At 46.7% G+C, this 23,910-nt stretch overlaps 2 protein-coding genes and 1 pseudogene across 2 annotated transcripts; all 3 read right to left on the reverse strand.

Moving 5' to 3' along the window:
* LOC8072497 lies at nt 8,233-20,026 on the reverse strand (annotated as a pseudogene).
* LOC110430169 lies at nt 16,474-18,175 on the reverse strand. The gene is made up of 4 exons (XM_021447286.1): nt 17,910-18,175; nt 17,622-17,843; nt 17,196-17,532; nt 16,474-17,112 (listed from the first exon to the last, which is right to left on the reverse strand). Exons 3-4 carry the CDS (start codon nt 17,233-17,235, stop codon nt 16,592-16,594), a joined length of 561 nt encoding a protein of 186 aa, XP_021302961.1. The 5' UTR covers nt 17,236-17,532; nt 17,622-17,843; nt 17,910-18,175; the 3' UTR covers nt 16,474-16,591.
* On the reverse strand, nt 22,411-23,112 carry LOC8058523 (histone H3.2). Its single transcript, XM_002441127.2, has one exon. The coding sequence runs from the start codon at nt 23,007-23,009 to the stop codon at nt 22,599-22,601; it is 411 nt and encodes a 136-aa protein (XP_002441172.1). The 5' UTR covers nt 23,010-23,112; the 3' UTR covers nt 22,411-22,598.

Below are 23,910 nucleotides of genomic sequence, written 5' to 3' on the forward strand. Positions count from 1 at the left end.
GTCCGTGGTGGCTTGAAATAGGCGCCGGCGCGTCGGTGCCGGGCGGGGGAATGCGATGGGGATGCGGGTTCCACGTCTGTGCCGCATGGGCGCGGATATCTACCGCGCGACCGCGATATGCTCAGGAAGCTGACGGCTGTGACTTGTTGGTGCGGGTCAAGGAAGCAAGCGTGCTCATCTGCTGCGTGCCCGAGAAAGCAGGGCACGGGGGGTGGAAATGACCGGATTCCCGGCTGGACTGGATGGATGATTCGCTAGCTGTAGCCTCCCTGTGATGCCGGAGTGTTGTGTTGACGAGGCCACACCATGGGGCACCATTTGCATTTCTACTAAGGCCTTGTTTAGTTCCAAAATATTTTGCAAAATTGACACTGTAGCTTTTTCGTTTGTATTTGACAAATATTGTCTAATCATGGACTAACTAGGCTCAAAAGATTCGTCTCGTCAATTTCGATCAAACTGTGCAATTAGTTTTTATTTTTGTCTATATTTAATACTTCATGCATGTGTCTAAAGATTCGATGTGACGGGAAATCTGAAAAATTTTGCAAAATTTTTTGGGAACTAAACAAGGCCTAAACTGTGCTGTGCAAGTGCAAAGCGTGTAACAGGGGGCGTGCCGCTGCCGCGTGCGGATACTATCGCGTTGGAACGGGATGCGGACCTGATTCAGCTGGCAACTGGCAGACGGGACACACCACCTCGCGGCCTGGCAGCGACGGAATGAGACGGTTTACTTTTATGCCTATCCCGATCCGTTGGACCGTTGGGACCTGGGCGCAAAAGTTGGCTTTGCCTCCATACCGTTTAGATTCCGTGTCTCTATTGGGTCCATTTGCGGTTTCCATGCACGCACCAAACGAAGGTCATGTTCGGTTCGGGAATTATCAGTTGATACGACGGTGAATTGAGCAAACCCTGTGATAAAACACCTGATTCCGATCAATATAGGCTAACTTTTTGTCTAGGGACTTAGCGTGATATCAGAAGCGAATCCTTCTTCACGAGGACCGTCACATCAATGATTTGTTCAGAAGCAATGGACAATGATGCAAAACAACTTAGGCACAAATGTTCTAAATAGCGGCTAAGTCGGGCTAATAGCAGCTAAAATTTTTTTATGGAAAAATAGTGGCTAAATTTTATATAGGAGCAAAAAGCTTTACTCTATGCAAACAACTAAAATGCAGCTATAGTGCAAGATTTAGAACCTTGTTAGGCACTAACCTGGCCATCTTTAGCAATATTTAATAACGCTCAAATTATTAGGCCAGTCTCAATGGGGTTTCGTTAGAGTTTCATGCACATTAAATATGCTGATGTGACGCTATATTAATGAAGAGAGAGATGATAAGAGTTTCATGGTGTTCCAAAATATTGATGTGTTGGAAACTGTGACATGAAACTCCCATTGAGGATGGCCTTATCCCTACTTTTTCATGGCCTTTCTAGCCTTAAACTCCAACACAACTACACAAGCCCCTCCGTTTCAGCTTTCTGTTAAAGACGATTCAGATCACATATTAATAAGGGCTAATATATCTAAAGCCACACATGACCTAGCACACATCGAGAACGGCTTAGAACAACAAGACCGACCAACAAGTAGATCAAGCCAATCTATTGCCAACGAGAAGTGAACAACAGAAGTATATCCTTGCTCTATCTCTTATCATAACCATATAGGTCTGTCCTCTCTACTCGTCACCTACCTCTGTGCTACCATAGGGTTGTCTTGTTTCTTAGTTTAAGTTCACTTATATATTCCTCATGGAATTCAATACCTTGGAATACTTTCTGGTGAAAATTACAGTGACTGCCTTGTGCTTACGGTTTATTCTGTTTGTCACTATAAGTGTCAACAAATCTTCTGGTGTCGTTGCTAGAAAAACAGTAGCTATTCTTGACTTAGAACCGACTTATCCACTTATCTTTTTATCTTTCCTTTCCACCATGGATCGAACACCCCAATGTGAGTTTGGTGCTCCAAAGGGCTCACGGTTGGACCCCCAAAAATATTAAAATCCATTCTTACACCTAGTTATGAGCTTCGCCCTAACCATGGTTCAGGATCAACCTTTGTTAGGAAGAAAAAGAGAACCCCTACACCCACCTACGAGAGTTTGAGCAAATGTGTTTGTTCTTCCGCAATTATTTACAAATGGCCAAATTTCTTTCCTTTCACTATTGTCAGGAAATCGTTTTTTTGGGTGCTAGCATAGCTGGGCCGAAATTCCGAATGGACCTAATGTACTGCAGTCCAGTTAGGAATGAGGACCATTTCCATGACTCAGCTGTGTTAGTGTAAGCACGACGTGTTCCCAGGTGGAGGACAGGTGGCAGTGTAGCCGGTTAAGCAAGAGATGCACTAGAATTTGAATAAGACCGATGGCGGGAACGGTTAGCGCAGGGAGGAGCGTGGTGACCGCGCTCAGCGTGGGCAGTTGCTGCTGTCAGAGTGTTTTCAGTGTGTGTTGCAGTGTGAATTTCGAATTGTAAGCGTGTGTTAGCTACTGGTATAAGTAGCAGTAAGTTAGAAGAGCGTGTGTGCGCTGGGTATTCCAATTGTAAGTGTGTGAACTCTGTGTTTTGGAGTAGGGCGAAAGGGAGCGCTATCTCCCTGACGGTTCCAGCGCAGTTCATCCTTGTTCATCCAATTTCATGCTTCTCTTTGCGAGATCTTGTGTTTGAGGTTAGCCACTGTGTGTTCTTGCTCGTAATTGTTGATCCCAAGTTATCATTTGGTATCAGAGCCGGTCAATTACGTAGCTAATCCACTTGAGTTCACCAGGGTGTTCATCCATGTCGATGGTGATTAGTGAAGGGAGTCGGGGTGGCGGTGATGGCCAGCGTCAGTTATTCCGAACACTGACGGCGACGAACTACACTAGCTGGAGCATACGAGTTGCTGCGATTAAAGTTGAAAACAGATGGGATAAATCCCGTTCCGTCCGCAACCGTATACCGTATCTTCCCGCTCGTTTTCGTTTTTACGGGATAAACGGAAACGGGACCGAAAACGGGATAGATTAAAGCGGGAGCGGGATCGAAAACGGTAGAGCGTTTGTCCGTCCGTATTTGCGGAATCCCGTTTTTTACCGGGATATCCCGTTTTCTATCCCGTTTTTCATAAAAACGGGAAAGTAGCCCAACATAGTCCCTAAGCCCAATATGGCCCAAAATGTCTCTTGTCTTATGTGATGTATGGATAATTTATATTTGTGTGAATTGTGATCTATGAACTATGGATATGTTCTTATGCGATGTATGGATAATTTATATTTGTGTGAATTATGATCTATGGACTATGGATATATGGTATTGTATTAATGTGGTCACTAGTCACTGGTCAGTGCATATTTGATATTTGGTATTACATTTTGGTCTCTGTATTTGCGCTATCATATGCGGCTTACATGTTCCGGTTTGAATTTTCACTTACCGCTCGTTTCCGTCTATTTTCGATCGTGTTTACCCGTTTTCGTATTACCGTTTATCCCGCTACCGTTTTCGCTCCCGGTTGTCGGCTTCCGCTTCCGTTTTCGTCTAAAAATATGAAAATGAAAACGATAGAGCGATTTTCCGTTCGTTTCCGTCTGTTTTCAACCTTAGCTGCGATCATGGAGGAGCAGGGATGGTGGGAGATCGTGGAACCGCCGGAGGCCGAGGCGGGGAACACACTGACGGCGGCGCAGATGTCGACGCAGACAACCAAGGACAAGAAGATTCAGACTCACTTGTTTCAATGTGTGTCCGATGAACTTCTGATGCAAGTTGTGAAGAAGAAGACAGGGCGAGAAGTCTGGGAAGCTCTGAAGGCGAGATTTGTGGGTGCTGAACGCGTGAGATATGCGCGCCTGCAGAATCTGAAGTCAGAGTTTGATGCTCTTGCAATGAAGGACACGGAGTCGATCGACGAGTTTGCTAGGAAACTGACTGCCATGTCAGTTAAGTATAGCAATCTTGGAGGAACACTGGAAGATTCAGTCATGGTGAAGAAGTTGCTTGACACCGTGCCTGAACGTTTCATCCAGTGCGTGGCCGGGATCGAGCAATTCTGTGACTTGAAGACTTTGGTCTTGGATGATGCTATTGGTCGACTGAAGACATTTGAAGAACGCACCAAGCGGGGAGCTGGGGGTGTGCGTTCAGAGAATGGGCAGGTGCTTCTTACTCAGGCAGAGTGGGATGCAAGGCAGAAGTAGTCGGCAGGAGAAGGCTCTAGTGGTGGCAAATCACAAGGGAGTGGTGGCCGTGGACGTGGAGGTCATGGTCGTGGAGGAGGACGTACTGGTCGAGGAGGTCGTGGTGATGCAGGAAGCACAGAGAAGAAAGACAAGAGCCATATCAAGTGTTTCAAGTGCAAGCAGAATGGGAACTATGCAAATAGATGCCCAAACCAGAAGAAGGAAGAAGAAGCTCACAAGGCTGAAGTTGAGTCACCAGTAATGTTTGCTGAACTGGAGGTGTTGAGCACAGGAAAGAGTGCACATCACAAAGTTCAGAGCAAGATGTGTTTGAATGGTGGTCCAATGCAACTAGAGCTGCACTTCACTGGTAATGGTGAGCCCACAGGAGACACTTGGTACCTTGACAGTGGTGCTAGCAATCACATGACTGGAGACAAGAAGAAATTCATTGACATGGACTCTACATTTCTTGGTAAGGTAAAATTTGGTGATGGTTCTACAATTGATATTCAGGGAATTGGTTCAATTGTGTTTGATGGGAATAGTGGGAACAAATGGGTGTTAAGAGATGTTTACTACATTCCTAAACTAAGAGCAAATCTGATAAGTCTTGGTCAGTTAACTGAAAGTGGTCATAGAGTTTTAATGGATGAGGATATAATTACTGTTACTGAGAAAATGCCATATAGAATGATCATGTGTGTTCAGAGAACTGGGAATAGATTGTATAAGATTGGGCTCAGTGTTGGTGAACCTACTTGTTTGTTAACTAGTCTGGATGATCAGGGATGGCTTTGGCATGGTAGACTTGGTCATACAAATTTTCATGCATTGAAGCAACTAGTTGATAAAGAAATGGTAGGTGGTGTCCCACTAATTCAGAAACCAGATCAAGTTTGTCAGGCCTGTTTGGTTGCAAAACATACCAGATTGTCCTTTCCTAGATCAGCTCTGTGAGAGCAGAAGAGCCTTTGGGTCTAGTCCATGTGGATTTGTGTGGTCCTATCACACCAAGTTCAGTGAGTGGCAATAATTATTTTATGTTACTGATTGATGATTGCACAAGGTGGTGTACTGTCTACATGTTGAAATCTAAAGATCAAGCAGTAGAAGCTTTTGTAAGGTTCAAAGCTCAAGTTGAAAATAATTGCAATGATAAGATCAAGGTGCTTAGGTCTGACAGAGGAGGAGAGTTTCTTAATGGAACACTTCAATCAATCTATGATCAAGCAGGGATCAGAAGGCAGTTCACAGCTCCATATACACCTCAGCAGAATGGTGTAGTGGAGAGAAAAAATAGAACAGTCATGGAGATGACTAGAGCTTTGATGAAGAGTATGAGAATACCAGGAAGGTTTTGGGCAGAAGCAGTGAGACATGCAGTATATTTGCTCAATAGATTACCTACAAAAGCTATGGGAAACAGGACACCATATGAAGCCTGGAATGGCAAGAGACCTCATCTTGGTCATTTGAGGATATTTGGTTGCAAGGGGTATGTCAAAACAGTGAAGCCACATTTGAAGAAACTGGAAGATAGGAGTGTGCCAATGGTTTATTTTGGCATAGAGGAAGGTAGCAAGGCTCACAGAATGTTCAATCCTTAGACAAATAGGATTGTGGTTAGCAGAGATGTAGTGTTTGAGGAAACAGTGATGTGGGACTGGGAAGTTACTGACAATGCTGAAATTTCAGATGAAATGGAGATGGGTCAGTGGAACTCACAGATGGATCTGAATAATGAGGGAGGAGATATTGATGTTGGTGCTCAGGAAGATCATCACAGTGATCATGATGCAGGAGGAAGTGCTGAACCATATTCTGTTGCAGGGGGAGATGTAGTGACAGTGGACTCGGCTGTACAGTCAGAACCTATCCAAAATCCGACAACAGACATGGAAATTGATTCAGCACAGCATTTAGATCAGGACTCAAGCCTGAATCAGGATATGATGAATGGCATTGACAGTGATGATTTTGATGAAACACCTAGAAGATTTAGAAGTCTGAATGAAGTTTATCAATATTCTCAAGTGGTGAATCTTGATTCAGATACTGATGAAGAAAATGCAGGAAATGCTGGGCAGAATGATGCAGTGGAGTTAGTTGCATTACTCACAGTGATGGAGGAACCTACTTGTTTCAGTGATGCAGAAAATGATCCAAATTGGGTGCAAGCCATGGATGATGAGATGCATTCAATCTGCAAAAATGGAACATGGGAACTTGCCACACTTCCACCAGGATAGAAACCAATTGGGCTAAAATGGGTCTTTAAGCTCTAAAGGAATGCTGATGGTGAAGTAGTGAAACATAAGGCCAGGTTGGTGGCTAAAGGCTATGTGAAGCAGCAAGGTGTTGATTTTGATGAGGTATTTGCTCCTGTAGCAAGGCTTGATACTATTAGAGTTATTCTTGCTTTGGCAGCTAACAGAGGATGGCAAGTTCATCATCTAGATGTCAAGACAGCCTTTCTGAATGGTGAATTAGAAGAAGAGGTGTTTGTTGCACAACCAGAGGGATATGTTGAAAAAGGCAAGGAACAGAAGGTTCTGAAACTGAGCAAAGCTCTTTATGGGCTCAAGCAAGCTCCAAGAGCTTGGAATGTAAAATTGGACAAAACACTGAAATCACTTGGTTTCAGTAAGTGTGCTAGTGAGCCTGCAGTGTACAAGAGAGGAATTGGGAAGAGTGTAGTAGTGTTGGGAGTATATGTTGATGACTTGATTGTGACTGGTGAAGATGTGACAGAAATTGAAAGGTTTAAAAGACAGATGACCTCACAGTTTGAGATGAGTGACTTAGGCCTATTGTCATATTATCTTGGGATTGAGGTTGAGCAATTTGATGATCACATCACAGTCAAGCAGACCAACTATGCAAAGAAGATATTGTCTCAGTTTGGCATGGGTGATTGTAACCCAGCAAAAGTCCCAATGGATCCTAGTACAAAACTTGATGCAGACAAACAGGGGGAGAGAGTGGATGCAACTGAATATAGGAAGATAATTGGTTGCCTGAGGTACTTGTTGCATACAAGACCAGATCTCTCATTCTCTGTTGGCATGGCAAGCAGGTTCATGGAAAAACCAACTGTAAAGCACAGAAGTGCAGTGAAGCAGATCATGAGGTACTTGAAAGGTACTTTGGATTTTGGTTTGGTTTACACACAGAATAAATCTGAAGAAATCCTGGTTGGATATTCAGACAGTGATGTTGGAGGTGACCTTGTGGGAAGAAGAAGCACGGGAGGGATGTCTTTTTATCTGAATGAAAGCTTAGTGACTTGGTGCTCTCACAAGGAGAAGACTGTAGCGTTGTCATCATGTGAGGCAGAATTCATGGCAGCAACAGAGGCAGCAAAACAAGCATTGTGGCTTAGAACATTGCTTAGTGAGTTGACTGCAAAGAAAGCCAGGAAGGTGACATTGTTTGTGGATAACAATTCTGCTATAGCTCTGATGAAAAATCCAGTCTTTCATGGACGTAGCAAGCACATTGATATCAAATATCACTTCATCCGAGAATGCATAGAGTGTGGACAAATTCAGGTGAAGAGAGTTTGCACAAATGAGCAGAAGGCAGATGCACTGACAAAACCCCTTGCTGCAGTGAAGCTAGCAGTGATGAGGCATCTGTTGGGAGTCCGTGAGCGGGATACACATCGTGCTTAAGGGGGAGATTGTTAGTGTAAGCACGACGTGTTCCCAGGTGGAGGACAGGTGGCAGTGTAGCCGGTTAAGCAAGAGATGCACTAGAATTTGAATAAGACCGATGGCGGGAACGGTTAGAATTTGATGTTTGGTATAAGTAGCAGTAAGTTAGAAGAGCGTGTGTGCGCTGGGTATTCCAATTGTAAGTGTGTGAACTCTGTGTTTTGGAGTAGGGCGAAAGGGAGCGCTATCTCCCTGACGGTTCCAGCGCAGTTCATCCTTGTTCATCCAATTTCATGCTTCTCTTTGCGAGATCTTGTGTTTGAGGTTAGCCACTGTGTGTTCTTGCTCGTAATTGTTGATCCCAAGTTATCAAGCTGTATCTGTTTTTATGCTGTCTGTATTTTGCGTTCTACTAGGATCGATTGTTCCTCTGTTCTCTGATGATTTGTCTCGACGAACTTGTTCCAGAACCAGTGGTGCGCCCACAGCCTGTCGACCTGCTCGATTGGCAGGCCCTTGGTCTCTGGCAGGAAGAGGTAGACGAAGACGGTCATGATCACCAACCACGCCGCGAAGAAGAAGAAGATGCCGGCGTTCAAATGGCACAGCACGGCCAGGAACGACTGTGCCACTGCCGTCGTCAGCAGAAAGTTCACCGCCACCGCGATGCTCTGCCCGGCCGACCTCACCTCCAGCGGGAAGATCTCGTTGGGCACCAGCCACCCCAGCGGGCCCCACGACCACCCGAACCCGGCCTGGTACACGGCGATGAGGGCGATGAGCGCCACGGCGCACGCCTTGCTTACTTCGCCGTTGCCGTCGTCGTCGCCGAGCTGGGACGCCATGATGCCTCCGATCAGGACCTGCGACACCAGCATCTGCAAGCCCCCCGCCAGGAACAGCGTCCGCCGGCCGAACCGGTCCACGGCGAACATCGACGCCAGCGTCGCGCCGACCCCGACGGTCTGCTTGGCGACCACCGCCAGCAGCGCCGCGCTCTCGCCCACGCCCACCGTGCGCAGCAACTCCGGCGCGTAGAACGCGATGGCGTTGATCCCCGTCACCTGCTGGAAGAAGGGTATCATCACGGCCATCACCAGCTATGGCCGGTACCTCCGTTGGGAGACCATCATCTTGAGACCTCGCCACGCCGTGACCTTGGACGACGACGACGACCTGGCCGCCACCGCCACCATGTCGTCCACCTCGTCCTCAACCCATTTGTTGTCCCTGTCCGTGCCGCCCCGGATCTTCCTCAGTAAGTCTCGGACTTGGTCCCTGTCTCTGCCTTGTTGGACGAGGCTGTTGGGCGTCTCGGGGAGGAAGAGCGCGCCGACGGCGAGGAATACGGCAGGGACGGCCGCGACAGCGAGCGAGAATTTTTTTTATTTTTAGCCTATTTTTAAAATAAATTTCAAATTTAGACCGCTTTTCAAAAAAATTTCAAATCTAGGCCGTTTGGCCCCGCCACCATGCATGGCGGGGCAAAATCACTGAACCCCGCCATGCATGGTGGCGGGGTTGACCCTGCCACGTGGCGCTGCATGGCCCAGGGGGCTGACGTGGACCCCGCCATGACCGGTGGCGGGTTACGGCTACCCCGCCGTGGATCATGGCGGGGCATGCCCGCGTGCACAAAAGGCCCTCCCACTTCTTTTCTTATCCACTCCAGCCACGCCCCCGACCCCGACACGCCGCGCCGCCCCTGTCGCGCACCGCCCCCGGCCGCGCCGCCTCGGCCCTTGCCGAGCTCCGGCCGCGCCTCCCTGTCCGCGCCCGGCCCCGACCGCGCCCCGGCCCCGGCCCCGGCCGCGCCGCCTCGGCCCCGGCCCGTCCCCGCCCGTGGCGCCCCGGCCGCGCCGGTCCGGCCGGCCCCCGGCCCCAGCCGCCCCGCCCACCGCGGTTCGTCGCCTAAGGTAATTTTTTTAAAAAAATTGTTAGTTACATTGTTATATAATTTTTTATATAGTTTAATTTTGCTAGCTAGTTAGTAATTTGTTTAAATTTTATTTGTTAGTTAATTTTGCTATAGTTTTTTAATTGTTTAGTAGTTAATTAGTTTAAGTTATTAGTTAATAATATAATTTTTGTAATTGTTTACTAGTTAATTAGTTTTAGTTCTTATTTAGTACTATAGTTTTTTAATTGTTTAGTAGTTAATTAGTTTAAGTTATTAGTTAATAATATAATTTTTTTAATTGTTTAGTAGGTAATTAGTTAATTAGTTTTAGTTCTTATTTAATAATATAGTTTATTTTAATTGTTTACTAGTTAATTAGTTTAAGTTATTAGTTAATAATATAGTTTTTTTAATTGTTTAGTAGTTCATTAGTTAATTAGTTTTAGTTATTATTTAATAATATAGTTAGTTAGTCGAGTAGTATTACTTAGTTAGTTACTTAGTTATGTAGTAATTTGTTTTACCGTATTGCTCGGTTAGTTAATTATCGGATGTCTGGGCATTTTTGTAGATGGATTACGGTGTAAGAGTTTTTTACGGAGGAAGTGTTAGGAGAGAGGATTGTCAGTTTGAGGATATGTCTGAGGATTTGGAATGGTTTGATGGTCCCTCTAGTTTCAGTGATCTATGTGAGCGTTTGAGTTTGATGTTTGGCGATGGTTTCACACTAAAAGGTAGGTTTGATGTTGGAAAGAATAGGGCACACTATGTGATGATGGACTTGTGCAACCAAGCTGAGTGGTCCCGATACAATAGGGTCATCCAAGGTTCGAATGTGGGTATGGCTGAGTTGGTGTTGGAAACTGTTGAGAATGAGGAGGCGTCCTTCGACGACGGTGGTGATTGTGGTGTGCAGGTCCAACAAACTATGGAGAGTATGGACTTGAATGGTAATTGGACGCAGGAGCGGGTTCAATCTCCTCCAGTTGGTCAAATAAGAAATGATTTTGATGTAGACGAGTTTGAACATGAGGAGAATGAGGCGGCAGAGGATGAAATGATTGGTGATGATGTTTGCTCTGATTCTGAAGAATCAGAAAATGAGGAAGTAGGTTCACCTGGCATGTGTGCACCGGTTCGTGGCATGCCCTCAGTTCCGCTTGAGGTACTTCATGCAACGCAGACTCAGGGCAATTTAGCCACAGGGTATCCAGGTGATGTAGAGGAATATGAAGGATGAGGTCGGGTTAGAGAGGCACAACCTTACGTTGCACCACCCTCTTATACATCGGGAGAGCTTACACAGCTGAGGGAGGCTGGCTTGCCCTTTACCGGTGTTCCAAATTATATGGATGTCAGCATGTCGCATATGGCGGTTTGTGACACGGGTTTGCAGATTTGTAAGGAATCATTGTACAACCATGAAAATTTAATACTCAGGAAGGGAATGCTTTTCAATACGAAATCTGAGATGAAGTTGTTCCTTCAGGACTATGCTGTGTATCATCATAGGCCGTACACGGTTCGGCATTCCGACAAGGAGGTAAAATTTCAAATAGTATGCAAGGCAGGGTTTCCATGCACGTGGAAGTTGAATGCACGGAAACGGTCGAGTGATGGGAAGTGGAAGGTAACTTCCGTGGACCAGCCGCACAGATGCCAGACTAACAAGGGCAAACGGTACCATCCCCAGTTGACGGCTCGGTACCTTGCTCGCCGTATATTGGGTCTTGTAGATGCGGACAACGACGTATCGGTGTCTTTCTTGCAGGAGACCATAGCCACTTTTGTTGGGTATGAGGTAACATATGGAAAGGCATGGCGGGCAAAGCAAATTGCCCTGGCAATTCGGTGGGGTAGTTGGGAGGAAGCTTATAACAGGGTTCCACGCATTTTGTGTGCAATGCAACACTTCAACCCTGGCATGAGATGGTTCATATACACAGGAGGGTTTTATCTTCAGAACCCGTTGAGGCATATTCTGTACCGTGTGTTCTGGTATTTTGATCAGTGTAAGCATGCATTTCAGTATTGCCGGCCAGTTGTTCTAGTTGATGGCACATTCCTCACCGGCAAATACAGAGGTACATTGATGATGGCTGCTGCTGTAGACCCTGAGAATCAAATTGTGCCACTAGCTTTTGCTTTGGCAGAGGGGGAGAACAATGATTCGTGGTCATGGTTCATGCGTCTGCTCCGTCTTCACGTCCTTGGTCCTTCTCGCACCATTTGTTTGATATCGGACCGTCACATTGGAATTCTTAATGCTGCCGGTGAACACATTGATGGGCACCCACCCCTAGTGCACCGTTGGTGCATGAGGCATTTTGCCGCTAATTTCTGGCGCCGTCAACGGAAGAAGGAGGTGGCAGACAAGTTAAAGGAACTTTGTAATAAACGTACGGAACACGAGTTTAAGGAGACAATGGCGGAACTACAGAAGATGATGAACCGAGCGGGCAAGGCATGGTTAGATCAGCAGATGGAAAATAAAGCGAAGTGGGCATTAGCATATGATGAGGGTGGGTTTCGGTATGGCATAATGACAACAAACTCCTCTGAGTCTTTCAATCGTGTGTTCAAAGGTGTTCGATCTCTACCAGTGTTCGGTATTGTTGAGTTCTCTTTTAGGAAGTGCAATGAATATTTTGTTACGCGGTATGGCCTAGCCCTGAGGAATGAAGAGGAGCTTGGAAGATGGGGGAAGGCTGCACACGAATATTTGCAGGAGGCTGAGGAGTTGTCCAAGCAACAGGTTGGCGAAGCCTATGGACGAGATAGACTTGTTTTTAGCGTACGAGCTAGAGGGGGCACAAACCTTGGCGGCGAACGATTTGGTGGGCGAACGTACCGTGTGGATCTTCAAAAAGTAGAATGCAGTTCCAACGTACCTCAGATCATGCATGCCCCTTGCTCACACATGATTACGTCTTGTCGGCTTAGAGGTTTTGACCATACAGTTGAACCATACATGTTACCCTTGTATCTCCGTGCCAACACCCTAAATGTTTGGGAGAAGAGCTTCGAGCCGTACCTTGACGAGTCGCAGTGGCCTCCATATTATGGTGAGGACTACGTGTCTTATCCGGACCTAAGAAAGGTAGGGAAGGGAAGGAGGAAGAAGAAGCGACTGAAAGGCGATATGGACAATATGAAAGGTTATGGCGATGACATGTATGGTGGCGGTGACTTCAACGAAGAACGTGCGCAGAACCTATGCAGCATTTGCAAGAAACCTGGTCATAATGCTAGATTTCATAGGAGGGGTAGACAAGAGGTTGTTTATTAATCTTTGTGCTTATCAAAATTCTTAGTAAACATGCATTTATGTTATTTGTCGTCAAATTTACTTGCTTTGTCTTATTATTAATGTTATTAATTGTACTAATGTTGTTTCTTTCATTTTTGAAACAGGCGGGCTACGATGGCGGCGCGGGCACCTCATCCCCGCTTTAGCCTCATTGAGGCGGACTACGACAAGGACCACCGGGCCAAGGCCTTGTCGGACCAACAGAGGCCGTTGTGTGTGCTTCGTGGTCGCACGCACCACGTACACAGCTGGAACGAGCGATACGCGCCGTACATTCGTCGTGCAGGCTTTCTTGAGATCGTCCGGGTCTACAACAGTGGACTTCTCACTCTAGACCCTGCAGTTCTTACTGCTTTTGTTGATAGGTAACATAACATTTTACATTACTTTAATTTGTTTGTTAAATATGTGCCCTCAAATAATTGATATACACAACATTATAACGATGCAGGTGGAGACCAGAGACGCACACCTTCCACACACCTTGTGGAGAAATGACTATCACATTGCAGGATGTGAAGATGATATTGTGTTTGAGTTTGACTGGTCATCCGGTGACTGGGGTCGTCGATGAGTCTACTTGGCTAGACTTGGTACAGGAGTTTTGTGGCAGGCGGCCATCAGATGCTGAAGTTAAAGGCACCAAGTAAGTTTATATTTGAGTCCCATTGAAATTACTAATACAACCGTTTTAGATACATATATATTTATACAATATTGGTTTACTGGTAATTGCAGGAAAACCTCAGGAGTCTCGACATCTTGGATTACGTAGAACTTTGGTGCAGGACCACCGCCTGATGCTCCAGATCATGAGGTGGAGATGTATGCAAAGGTGTGGTTGTGGCACTTCTTGGGGGGTTTCTTGTTCCCTGATTCCTCAGGAGACAGCATCAGCTGGATTTTCCTGAGGATCCTTATGCAGCCACTGGAGAACATTGCCGGCTACAGTTGGGGTACCGCGGTGCTTGCATAGACACACCGTCACCTTTGCTAGGCCTGTCGTCGCCAGTCTTCGAATGGAAACCTAGGTGGCTGCTCATATCTACTTCAGGTTTGGATTTGGGAGTGTTTTCCAGTTGGAAGGCCCACTAAACCTCCGGGTTTGCCTGTAAGTGCATTTGCTATTTCGATTTGTTCATAACACTTAAGGCATTTGTGACATTATGTTTGTGTTAATTGCAGGTATGGGTGCATGAAGATGTTGGACCCACCGCCCTTTTTCTCTGGACAGATGCTAAGGTAGTCAGGGGCGAAGCAGACAGGAGGTACAGGCAGTACACTGACGAGCTAGACATGTTGACACACAACTACGTAAGTTCAATTCACTTTTAGTACTAAATGCACTATTAATGCGTTTTATTTTGAAATACTAAAAATAAGTTTACAAATTTTGCAGGTCACATGGTCACCGTGGTGTCGGTGGGAGCTAGAGGGGTACCTTAGTCCACGCTGCGAGGAGGAGGATAGCGATTGGCTTTACGATGGCCCACTCATCTTCTTCCACGTGGTCGAGATGCACTACCCTTGCAGGGTTTACAGACAGTTCGGGAGGCTGCAGGGGATTCCACCGCTATATTCCACAAATGCTGAGTTGCATAGGTATGATGGCACTTTGTTTGTTTCCATTAACTGGCTCGTTGCTAATGTAATATATTTTTGCAGGATTGATCGTAGGTTTCGGTCCACGCAAAAGGATTGGGCGGTCAGGCACGATGCACATTTGCAGACTTGGTATCACAGGCAGGTTCCCCTCGTCAACTCACTACCACCGCACGACCCGGCCAGATGGATGGAGTACCTACAGTGGCTGCACCGGAGTACGAGGACTCATATCATGGTCCCGTACACCAACACCCCTGCAGATGAGGGTGGTGAGGATCACATCGCCGATGCGTTCGACGAGGCGCAAAGGGTTGACAAACAGGTTCTTAGGGCCCCCTTAAATAGATATGTGGTAAGTACCTTGGACTTTCATGTATTATTTGATGTTTATGGCACAACAGTTGTCCAAATGATCGAGTTAATGTTGTGTGTGATGTTGTAGTCACAACAGTTGTCTAACTACTCCGAGGAAGCTAGTAGGCAACTGTTCCGGAGTAGAGACGACAAGAGCAACCCTCTTCGCAGCTTTGTCAAGGTACTTTCGATAAAATAATTCATTATTACAAAGCAATTATAACTGAATAATGCATGTTCTCATTTTATCCTGCAGAATATCAAAAAGGGCTGCAAGAAGTTAGCGGCTAAGCTGAGCTGTGCAGACACGACATGAGCCTCCGTTGCACCCCATGTTGTCTAGGAGCCAGACGGCCTCGATGTCCACTAGAGCTACTTCGGCTAGGGTCGCTTCCTCCTCTGTACGTACTCCGTAGTACACAGGAAAGGGTCCAGCGGACGTGGACGATGAGGACGCGGCCCTTCAGTACTCCACGACTAGTGGCGACGACGACGACGACGACGACGAGTTACAGTGGGAGTTCACCGGTCACGAGGAGATGGGTACCTCACAGCTAGGCGGTGCTCCTATTGGTACACAGGGGGTGGAGTACACACCGGAGGAGTACACACAGGGGGTGGAGTACACACAGGAGGAGTACAGACACGTCGAGCACCAGGTGCCTATACTGTGCTTTTACTTTTCTATATTTGCATGATTCAAAATTTAAAATTGCTCATTAGGGTACTTGTTTGCAGGGTACTTCGTCCACACAGGAGATGGACCGTGTCCATAGGCGGCAGCGAGAGAGGCAGCGGCGAGACCGCACGGACGTGGGGTGGACAAGCAATGTGGTGCCTACCAATCCTAGGAGGCGACGGAAGCCGCGAAACCGCTACACCCCTGGCGATGATTAGATTAGACATGTTTAGCAGTTGGGACATGTCATGTAGTACCTGTGACATATTGTTATTTCCAGCACGTTGGTAACTGTGACATATTTCTAGATATTTGATGTACCTTTTTTAAGCCTTAGTGAGAATTATTTAAGTTGTTCGTTCTAAAGTATCTTTGGTATTTACGTAAAAATCTCAGTCTTGCCAAACCAGCTGCGAACCAGGACAATCTGTTAACAAAAACCAAACAAAGACAGTGCAGCAAAGGTTCTGGCCATTTTCTGGCTACCCCGCCATGGCTGGGGGCGGGTTAGGGGTACCCCGCCATGCCCCATGGCGGGGTACTCCTAACCCGCCCCCAGCCATGGCGGGGTAGCCAGAAAATGGCCAGAACCCCATGTACCTTTCATGGCACTAGTCAAAGTGACTTCCTCTATTTCTTTTTAAATATTACACAAAAAAATAGCTAGTAAACATGCAAGAAACAAAACTTTTAAATGTTATATTAGTTAAACATATTAGAAAATCTTTTTAAATTGTTATGTTAGTTAAACATTCTGACAGCTGTGGACTTTGGCGAGGAGCGATCAAATTGAAATACGTCGGAATACAAATTATTACATGACAAGTTTCAATGTACAAAAGTCTCATCCCTAAGCAACTCACATACTTTACCACATCAATCAAACTGTGTGCACCACTACGTAAGCAACTCGTCCTCAGACTCCCAATGGTCCACTACAGCCTCCTTACCCATGCTCGCCTCCGCTGTCTTGGCCTCACTAGCCTGTCTCTCGTAGTAAGCTGCTTCCGCCTCTTCTGCCGCCTGAGAGTATAACTGCCCCTCTTCCTCGGTCATGTCTGTTGGCCACCATGAGTCGTAGACCGATGTCTTCTGGTTGTGGTATGCAACCTCACCCTCCTCTAAGGCACCGACAGGCATCGGTCCTGACGCCTCACCCTCCTCTGCAAGACGAAGTAGGTCGCCTATCCTTCCCATTTCATAGTCATGCTCGTCCTGAGGGTACCCCAATTCCTCGGCAAGACGAATGAGGTCGCCTATCCTTCCGGTGTCGTCGTCTTCCTCCGCCTCGGCCTCCTCTTCGACCACAATCGGACGGCTAGCGGTGCCACCAACTGCAGCGTCCCGCCCTAATATCATATTCTCTGCATACTTAGCACGGCCCACATCTGCTTGCCAGTTCCCGGTGCATCCAATCTCTGTAAGTACAAATTTAAAGAAGTAATAACATATTCTTTTCAGAGAAACAAACAGTTTCACTTTCAAAAATTAAATGACTCACTAGCACATAATGAGGCAATAGTATCGTTCAAGCATTGCATCTCACCTCTCTCAGCCTCCTCCGCAGCCTTCCTTGCATCCTCTTCAGCCTTCCTTGCACGGTACTCCTCTATCTACTTTTCCCTCTCCTCGGACCACTTCTTCCATGCAATACTCGCAGGGTTACGAACATGCAACTCCTGCGCGAATGCAAGCATTTTCTTCTTATGGTCCTTCACAAAATCAGTGACGTAGTTTGCAGGATAACCTCTCGTCTTGCGAACTGCTACTCTTGCCTTATACTCATCTTTGAACTTAAACACATCATCAGATGATTCCCATTTGCATTTCTGAGTGCTCTGTTACGGGAAATATGTGAATACAAAGTTAGCGTACAAAAACAAATATATGACTATAGTAGTACTAAATGTGCACAGTCCTAGCAAACCTCATCATAGTCGATCATGTGGCCACAGAAGTGGCCAATCCCAAGACCTGAAGAAACTAGGCTGTAGCTAGCTTCAACACCACATTTGCACATCACGGGAGGCGCAATAGACCTCCGCTTCTTCTTCCACTATGGAACCTCCTCATACTTCTCAGGCTCTGGCCAATGGCTCTTTGGACCATAGATCCACTTCGCGAAATGGCACTTTCGAAAACCACGATCCTACAAAAAGAGCACATTAGAACACACATAAACCAACTGAAATTTTAAGATTGACTCAAAACTTACTTCACGCCGCAGAGGACAAATGAACTCTAGTTCATTCCGTGGATTTATCACGGCTTGTTCTCTGCAATGACACTTTGGAGGATCCTCGAGCCGCCGTGCAGAGGCGACGGCCTTCTCTTCCTCGGTCATAGGAGGAGGGTTAGGGGGGGCGGAACCCAGCGAGTAAACAACTCACGTTTGCAATGATCAACGCCGTGGTAGAAAAGCAGAATTCTTGGGTCAAACTTGTCCGGCCCGTCGATCCATTGGAAGAAAAAGCACCGGAAGTAGAGCTACAAAAGAGTTTCAATTGTCTCATTGGGAATAAAAAGATAAAAAACCAATAAGAAAAACAAAGGGCACAGTGACTTACGCTATAACTATAACAAGTATAGAAGCAACGTGCCGCAGTATCCGGATGTCTCGACTGGCTCACGTGTGCCGGATGTCCACAATCACAGTTAGGAATAGGTTCCTCGGGAGGCACGGGGGCATCCTTGCAAGACACATCGGGGTACAACTCTCTAGGACGACCCTTTTTTCGCCAAATAGACTCACGATACGAGTCCTCCATCTAAAAACGCGAAAATAATTCAACACAAATCACATAACTAAACAAAGTAACGTAACAAGAGATTTACTAAACATATTAAAAATAAACAAATGAACTTATCTAAACTATGAAAACGTAAAGGTTGTAAGAAATTTACCTTCTCCAAACGAGGGGTGGCCGGAAAAACAACCGTGAAGAACGACGAGGCGGGGAACACGCAGCGGAGAGGGGCGCCGAGGCGGGGCAATGGGGGTGAAGGACGACGCGGAGGGGCACCGAAGAAGAGCGGAGCTCGGGTGTGAGAGAGGGAGAGAAAGAGAGACACTCGGGGTGAGAGAGGGAGAGAAATGAGAAGAGACGGCCGTTCGGCCGACTAAGTAGGACGCGTGCATACCCCGCCATGATCCACGGCGGGGTATCCCTACCCCGCCATAATCCACGGCGGGGTCCACGTCACCACACGTCAGCACACAGGCCCATGCAGCGCTGACGTGGCAGGGACAACCCCGCCACCATGCGTGGCGGGGTGCAATGTTTTTGCCCCGCCATGCATGGTGGCGGAGCCAAACGGCCTAGTTTTAAAAAAATTTTCAAAAGCGTGTGAAAATTGAAATTTGTCCGCGCCAAAGTTGACCAGCTGCGCGGCCAGGGACCCGAGACCGACGCAGAGCTGGAACCCGTTGCTGAACGCACCTCGACGCGACGGCGGCGCCATCTCCGACAGGTAGAGAGGAACCGCCTGAACTGAAGCTTCGCTCGAATGATTAGATTGTCTTCTTCTAAAAACACGTGTGTATATGGCGATAACATCCAGACACGTAGGAGGCTTGCTGAGACCTGATTGCCAAAGCCGAGACCCACGCCGAGCAGGACGCGGCTGAGGATCAACATGGAAATGTGCACGGCCGATCCGCCGATCGCGGCGCCGGCGATAATGACGACGCCGGCCACGATCATGGAAGGGCGGCGGCCGCACCGGGCGGTGACCGACGAGGCGAAGAACGTGGAGACGAGGCCGGCGACGTAGAGCGAGGAGGTGAAGGCGGTGAGCAGCTGGCTGTCGAAGCGGCAGTAGTTGCTGACTCGCTCGCCGCCGCCGCCCTTCATCCGCCTGTACACCTCCGGGAAGAACCGCTCCAGGAAAGCGTCCATCGACGACACGCCGCCTGTGAAAACAGTGGTGGTAGATACTTTCCCCCTCGTCGACGGATCGATTCGATAATTTGTAACTGTGACAAGCGATTTTACCAGAAACTCCGATGTCGTAGCCGAAGATGACGCCGCCCATGCCGGCGGCGACGCACGAGAGGACGACAAATGCCGTGATGCGGCCGCTGTAGCGGCGTGGCGGCTCTTGGCGTTCCGGTGTGGCGCCGCCGAGCGCCATGACGACTGCACTGGAGAGCGGGGCGACGTACGGTGCTGTTGATTGCTTGCATACGTGGCTGTCGAATCAAGACTTGGCCGCGGCTGAACCACGAGGTAACACTGCCTGTGCCGTCGTACGTGTCACTGTTGTGTTGACTTGCTCTAGCTGGTCACTGTCTGGGCGCAACTTTAAAAACTGTTTAGCTGAAACTTCAGCTCTACCAAATGGGCCTCAAATCTTGTTCAGACTTTAGAATATCAGTCTCAGTTGAGTTCAAAGACCAGCACCTCTGATTTAACATGACATTGATAGAGTAACTTGAAATGAACACTCCATACAGCAACGCACAATTCAACATGTAATGACTGCTTTCCTCAAAAAAGAAAAAAACATGTAATGGCTGCACTTACAAATGCAATATCACATACCGTAGTTAACCAAAGGGATAAACAAGACCATACATCCACACGCAGAAAGGGTCAAACTCGCTGAAAGAGAACAGGTAATGTAACCATAACCAACTTTTCCATTGCTGATGAAAATGAGATCGTAGAACACCACAGCTACATCGCAAACAAGGAAACCGCTACCTCATCATGCCACCACGACATAACACAGGCTACTACAAAGCACATCTCTTATAATTTCACAATCAAAATGGTTACTTCTGCAGAGGGGAAAGTGGCAAATACATCAATGTGGGGGCAAGCAAAAGGTCATTTTAGTACTCTGAACTCTGAAGACCTAAAAGCTCTTTCAGGGGAGGAAAAATAACTAGAGATGTGAGCCATTACGTCCATTACTGAGATTTTGTTTGTGAGCAATACTGAGATTGAGTTGAAAGGGTACTGCTATATCTCAATCAGGAACAATATCTCAAAAAAATGCAACAAAATTAATTAAATCATCATAAATGTCATGGAAAATACTAGGATGTACTGTGCCAACACTAAATTCTGCACAATAACCATTCTAGCTAGAGTCCACTGCCTCTGAAAGATGCTTGTGCTCATATGTGTGCATTCAAGATTGGATTTTGGGTTTATATTAGCTCCGCCTTCACTGAGAGAGCAGATTGACCAGAAACTCTCTAAACCACATTCTACTCATTATTTCCATTTACAAATTTCAAGAAAATAGCCACTTTGTTCTACTTTTTTTTCTTATAGGAGCATCCATCTTACATGCTTCGAATTTCAGGAAAATAGGACATTATGGACATTTATGGTTGAAAGTTTATAATCTTAACAGTTACGATATCAAGGACAAGCACCTCTGATTTAACGACTCATGACACTGATACATGTAATTTGAAACGAACACCCCCAAACAGAAAAAAAAAAAAAAGAAAAAAAAACAACAACAACACACAATTCAACCTGTAATGACTGTGCGCTTGCAAATGCAGTATCAGATAGTAGTTAACCAAGGGCATAAACAAGACCATTCATCCACACGCAAAGGGCCAAACACGCTGAAAGAGAACAGGTTAATAATATAATCAACTTTTCCATTGAAAATGACATTCAAGGAAACTGCTATGGGCATGCTTGTAACCATATGGATTTTACATGTATATCAGTATATGTAATATTTTAGAGGATGAATGCTTGTGCATTTCATTGTAAAATAAATTCTTTGGCATATAAGCGAAGCAAATGTAGCCACTTTGTTATGGTTATGTGCATTTGATGGAATTTGATATATGGACAAAGAATGAAAGCTTCAGATTATGATTGAAGGGTAAATGGAGTACTCCCACATATATTGCTGCATAGGACATAAATGCTATGGTGCCACTGCAAGGGAAATACTTGAGCAATGTTCAAGTGCCTCAGCTAGCATTACTGTCCATTCAACGTTCAAGTGCCTCAGCTAGCATCTCACCCTTGATATTTAGCTATCCAAATATAAATTTAGAAAGAAATCACGTCATAGAGGAAACTAATACAAATTGTATGAATAATTTCCAGCAAGCAATTGCAGTATCAAACAGTCAGAGCCCTAGAGCGTTCCTCACAATTACTCAAACAGATCAGCAGCAGAAGGAACTGTCGACCAAGGATTGTTCAAGCCAGCAGTGGCTTCGATTTGAGATGGATTTAACCTGACAGAATCAATTAATCACTTGGCCTGAAAATATGAAACAATTTCACATAGGCTGCCTGAAACAGAAATACTCAGAACAGTTAAATTAGGGAATACTCAGAGTAGTTAATTGAAATCAAAGGCTTTGGCACAAACATAAAGAGGTATTGAAGAGCTCACACAAACCTCTCCAAAATTCAAAGTTCTGAACAAATGAGAAAATACAGTGCCTCTGACCATATACATCATCAGATAGGACATCCTTATGGCTAAAGAAAGGTCTACCTCTGTCCTCTGATGACAACACAGGAATGACCGATACAGTATAACAGTAACTTGAAATGAACACCCCAAGGTGGGAAAAAATAACACATACCAGCAACACACAATTCAACCTGTAAATAATGAGCAGTTACAAAAGCAATATGAGAAAACATAACTGACCAAGAGTCCTAGACCATTCACTGAAAATAAATCCACATGCACAAAAGGCCCAAACACACGGAAAGAGAGAACAATTTAAGATAACCAACTTTTCCATTGCTGATGAAAATGAGATAGTAACATCAGACGCCTCATCAGGCCATCACAAACAAGGAAACCACTACTTCACCAGGCCACCACAACATTAACACAGGCTAGTACAAAGCACATCTCTACATCAGGCAGGCACTACTGAATGACGACGGACCACGAACTTCTAGGCCCTCTCGCCACGGATGCGGCGCGCAAGCTGGATGTCCTTGGGCATGATGGTGACGCGCTTGGCGTGGATGGCGCAGAGGTTGGTGTCCTCGAAGAGCCCGACGAGGTAGGCCTCGGCGGCCTCCTGCAGCGCGGCGACGGCGGAGCTCTGGAAGCGGAGGTCGGTCTTGAAGTCCTGCGCGATCTCCCGCACGAGCCGCTGGAAGGGGAGCTTGCGGATCAGCAGCTCCGTGCTCTTCTGGTACTTGCGGATCTCGCGGAGCGCGACGGTGCCGGGGCGGAAGCGGTGGGGCTTCTTCACGCCGCCGGTCGCCGGGGCCGACTTGCGCGCCGCCTTGGTCGCCAGCTGCTTGCGGGGCGCCTTGCCGCCGGTGGACTTCCTCGCCGTCTGCTTCGTGCGGGCCATCGGGAACGCAGGCTAGGGTTTGCTGCGAGGAAGCGGAGCGGAAGGCGCGAGGCTGCAGAGGGATTGGGGAATTGAGGAGGAATTGGAGTGAGAAGAGGGAGGAGAGGGGGGAGGTGTTTATGTAGGAGTGAAAGCGGCAGTTGGGCGCGGGAGAGTGGGAATTTTTCGTGTTTTCGGCGGCGGTGGGGTTCGTTTTCGGGAGGAGCGGGGCGGTTTGGAGCGTTGGATCTGTGGCAGATGGATGGTTCAGATTGCGTTTGGCGGGAGGCACGCGGATCGTGGGGGGCGATCCGTGGGTGGGGGTTTCCTTCGTTGTGATTGGCTGTGGTAGCGCGAAGGAAGGCGTCCGACTTGGGCCGCCGGACGTGGGTCGACCTTCCATGGATAGGGGCCAGTTTGGAAGTCCAATTTTTTTTTTCTATGGTGCAGTTTTTCAGGAGCTCAAACTATCTTTTGAAAATGTTCGATAAAAATAGCTTCAGTGACAGTTTTGTATAAGCTGTGTTAAATTTGTAAGAAATAACTAGTTCATTACTGATAAACATTTAAAGAAAAATGTGTGGTATTTCGTATATCTACTTTCTTGACTATCTCTACCTAAAAAGGTTTAATGTCCGTCAATGGTACAAGGCTCCTTCAGGATTCACATCAAATATTCGGATTCAAACAAAGTCCTACAGGGATAAATGCAATCTGTTACATCAACATGCCCGGTGCAGGGCCCAATTACATTAACCAAGTTAATAATTTATTTGATTTCTACATATTGCCTTTAAAATTCAGTAGCATTTTCCCTCTTATTCTATGGTTCCCTACCTTCAGGTGGATGGTTTTCCTACAGATATCCACTTCTCCAACGTGTGTTCTCCATGTAGTCGTGTATTATTTGCTACTCCTTTCG

The sequence above is a fragment of the Sorghum bicolor genome, chromosome 9 (genome assembly GCF_000003195.3).
Source record: "Sorghum bicolor cultivar BTx623 chromosome 9, Sorghum_bicolor_NCBIv3, whole genome shotgun sequence".
Classification (NCBI taxonomy): domain Eukaryota; kingdom Viridiplantae; phylum Streptophyta; class Magnoliopsida; order Poales; family Poaceae; genus Sorghum; species Sorghum bicolor.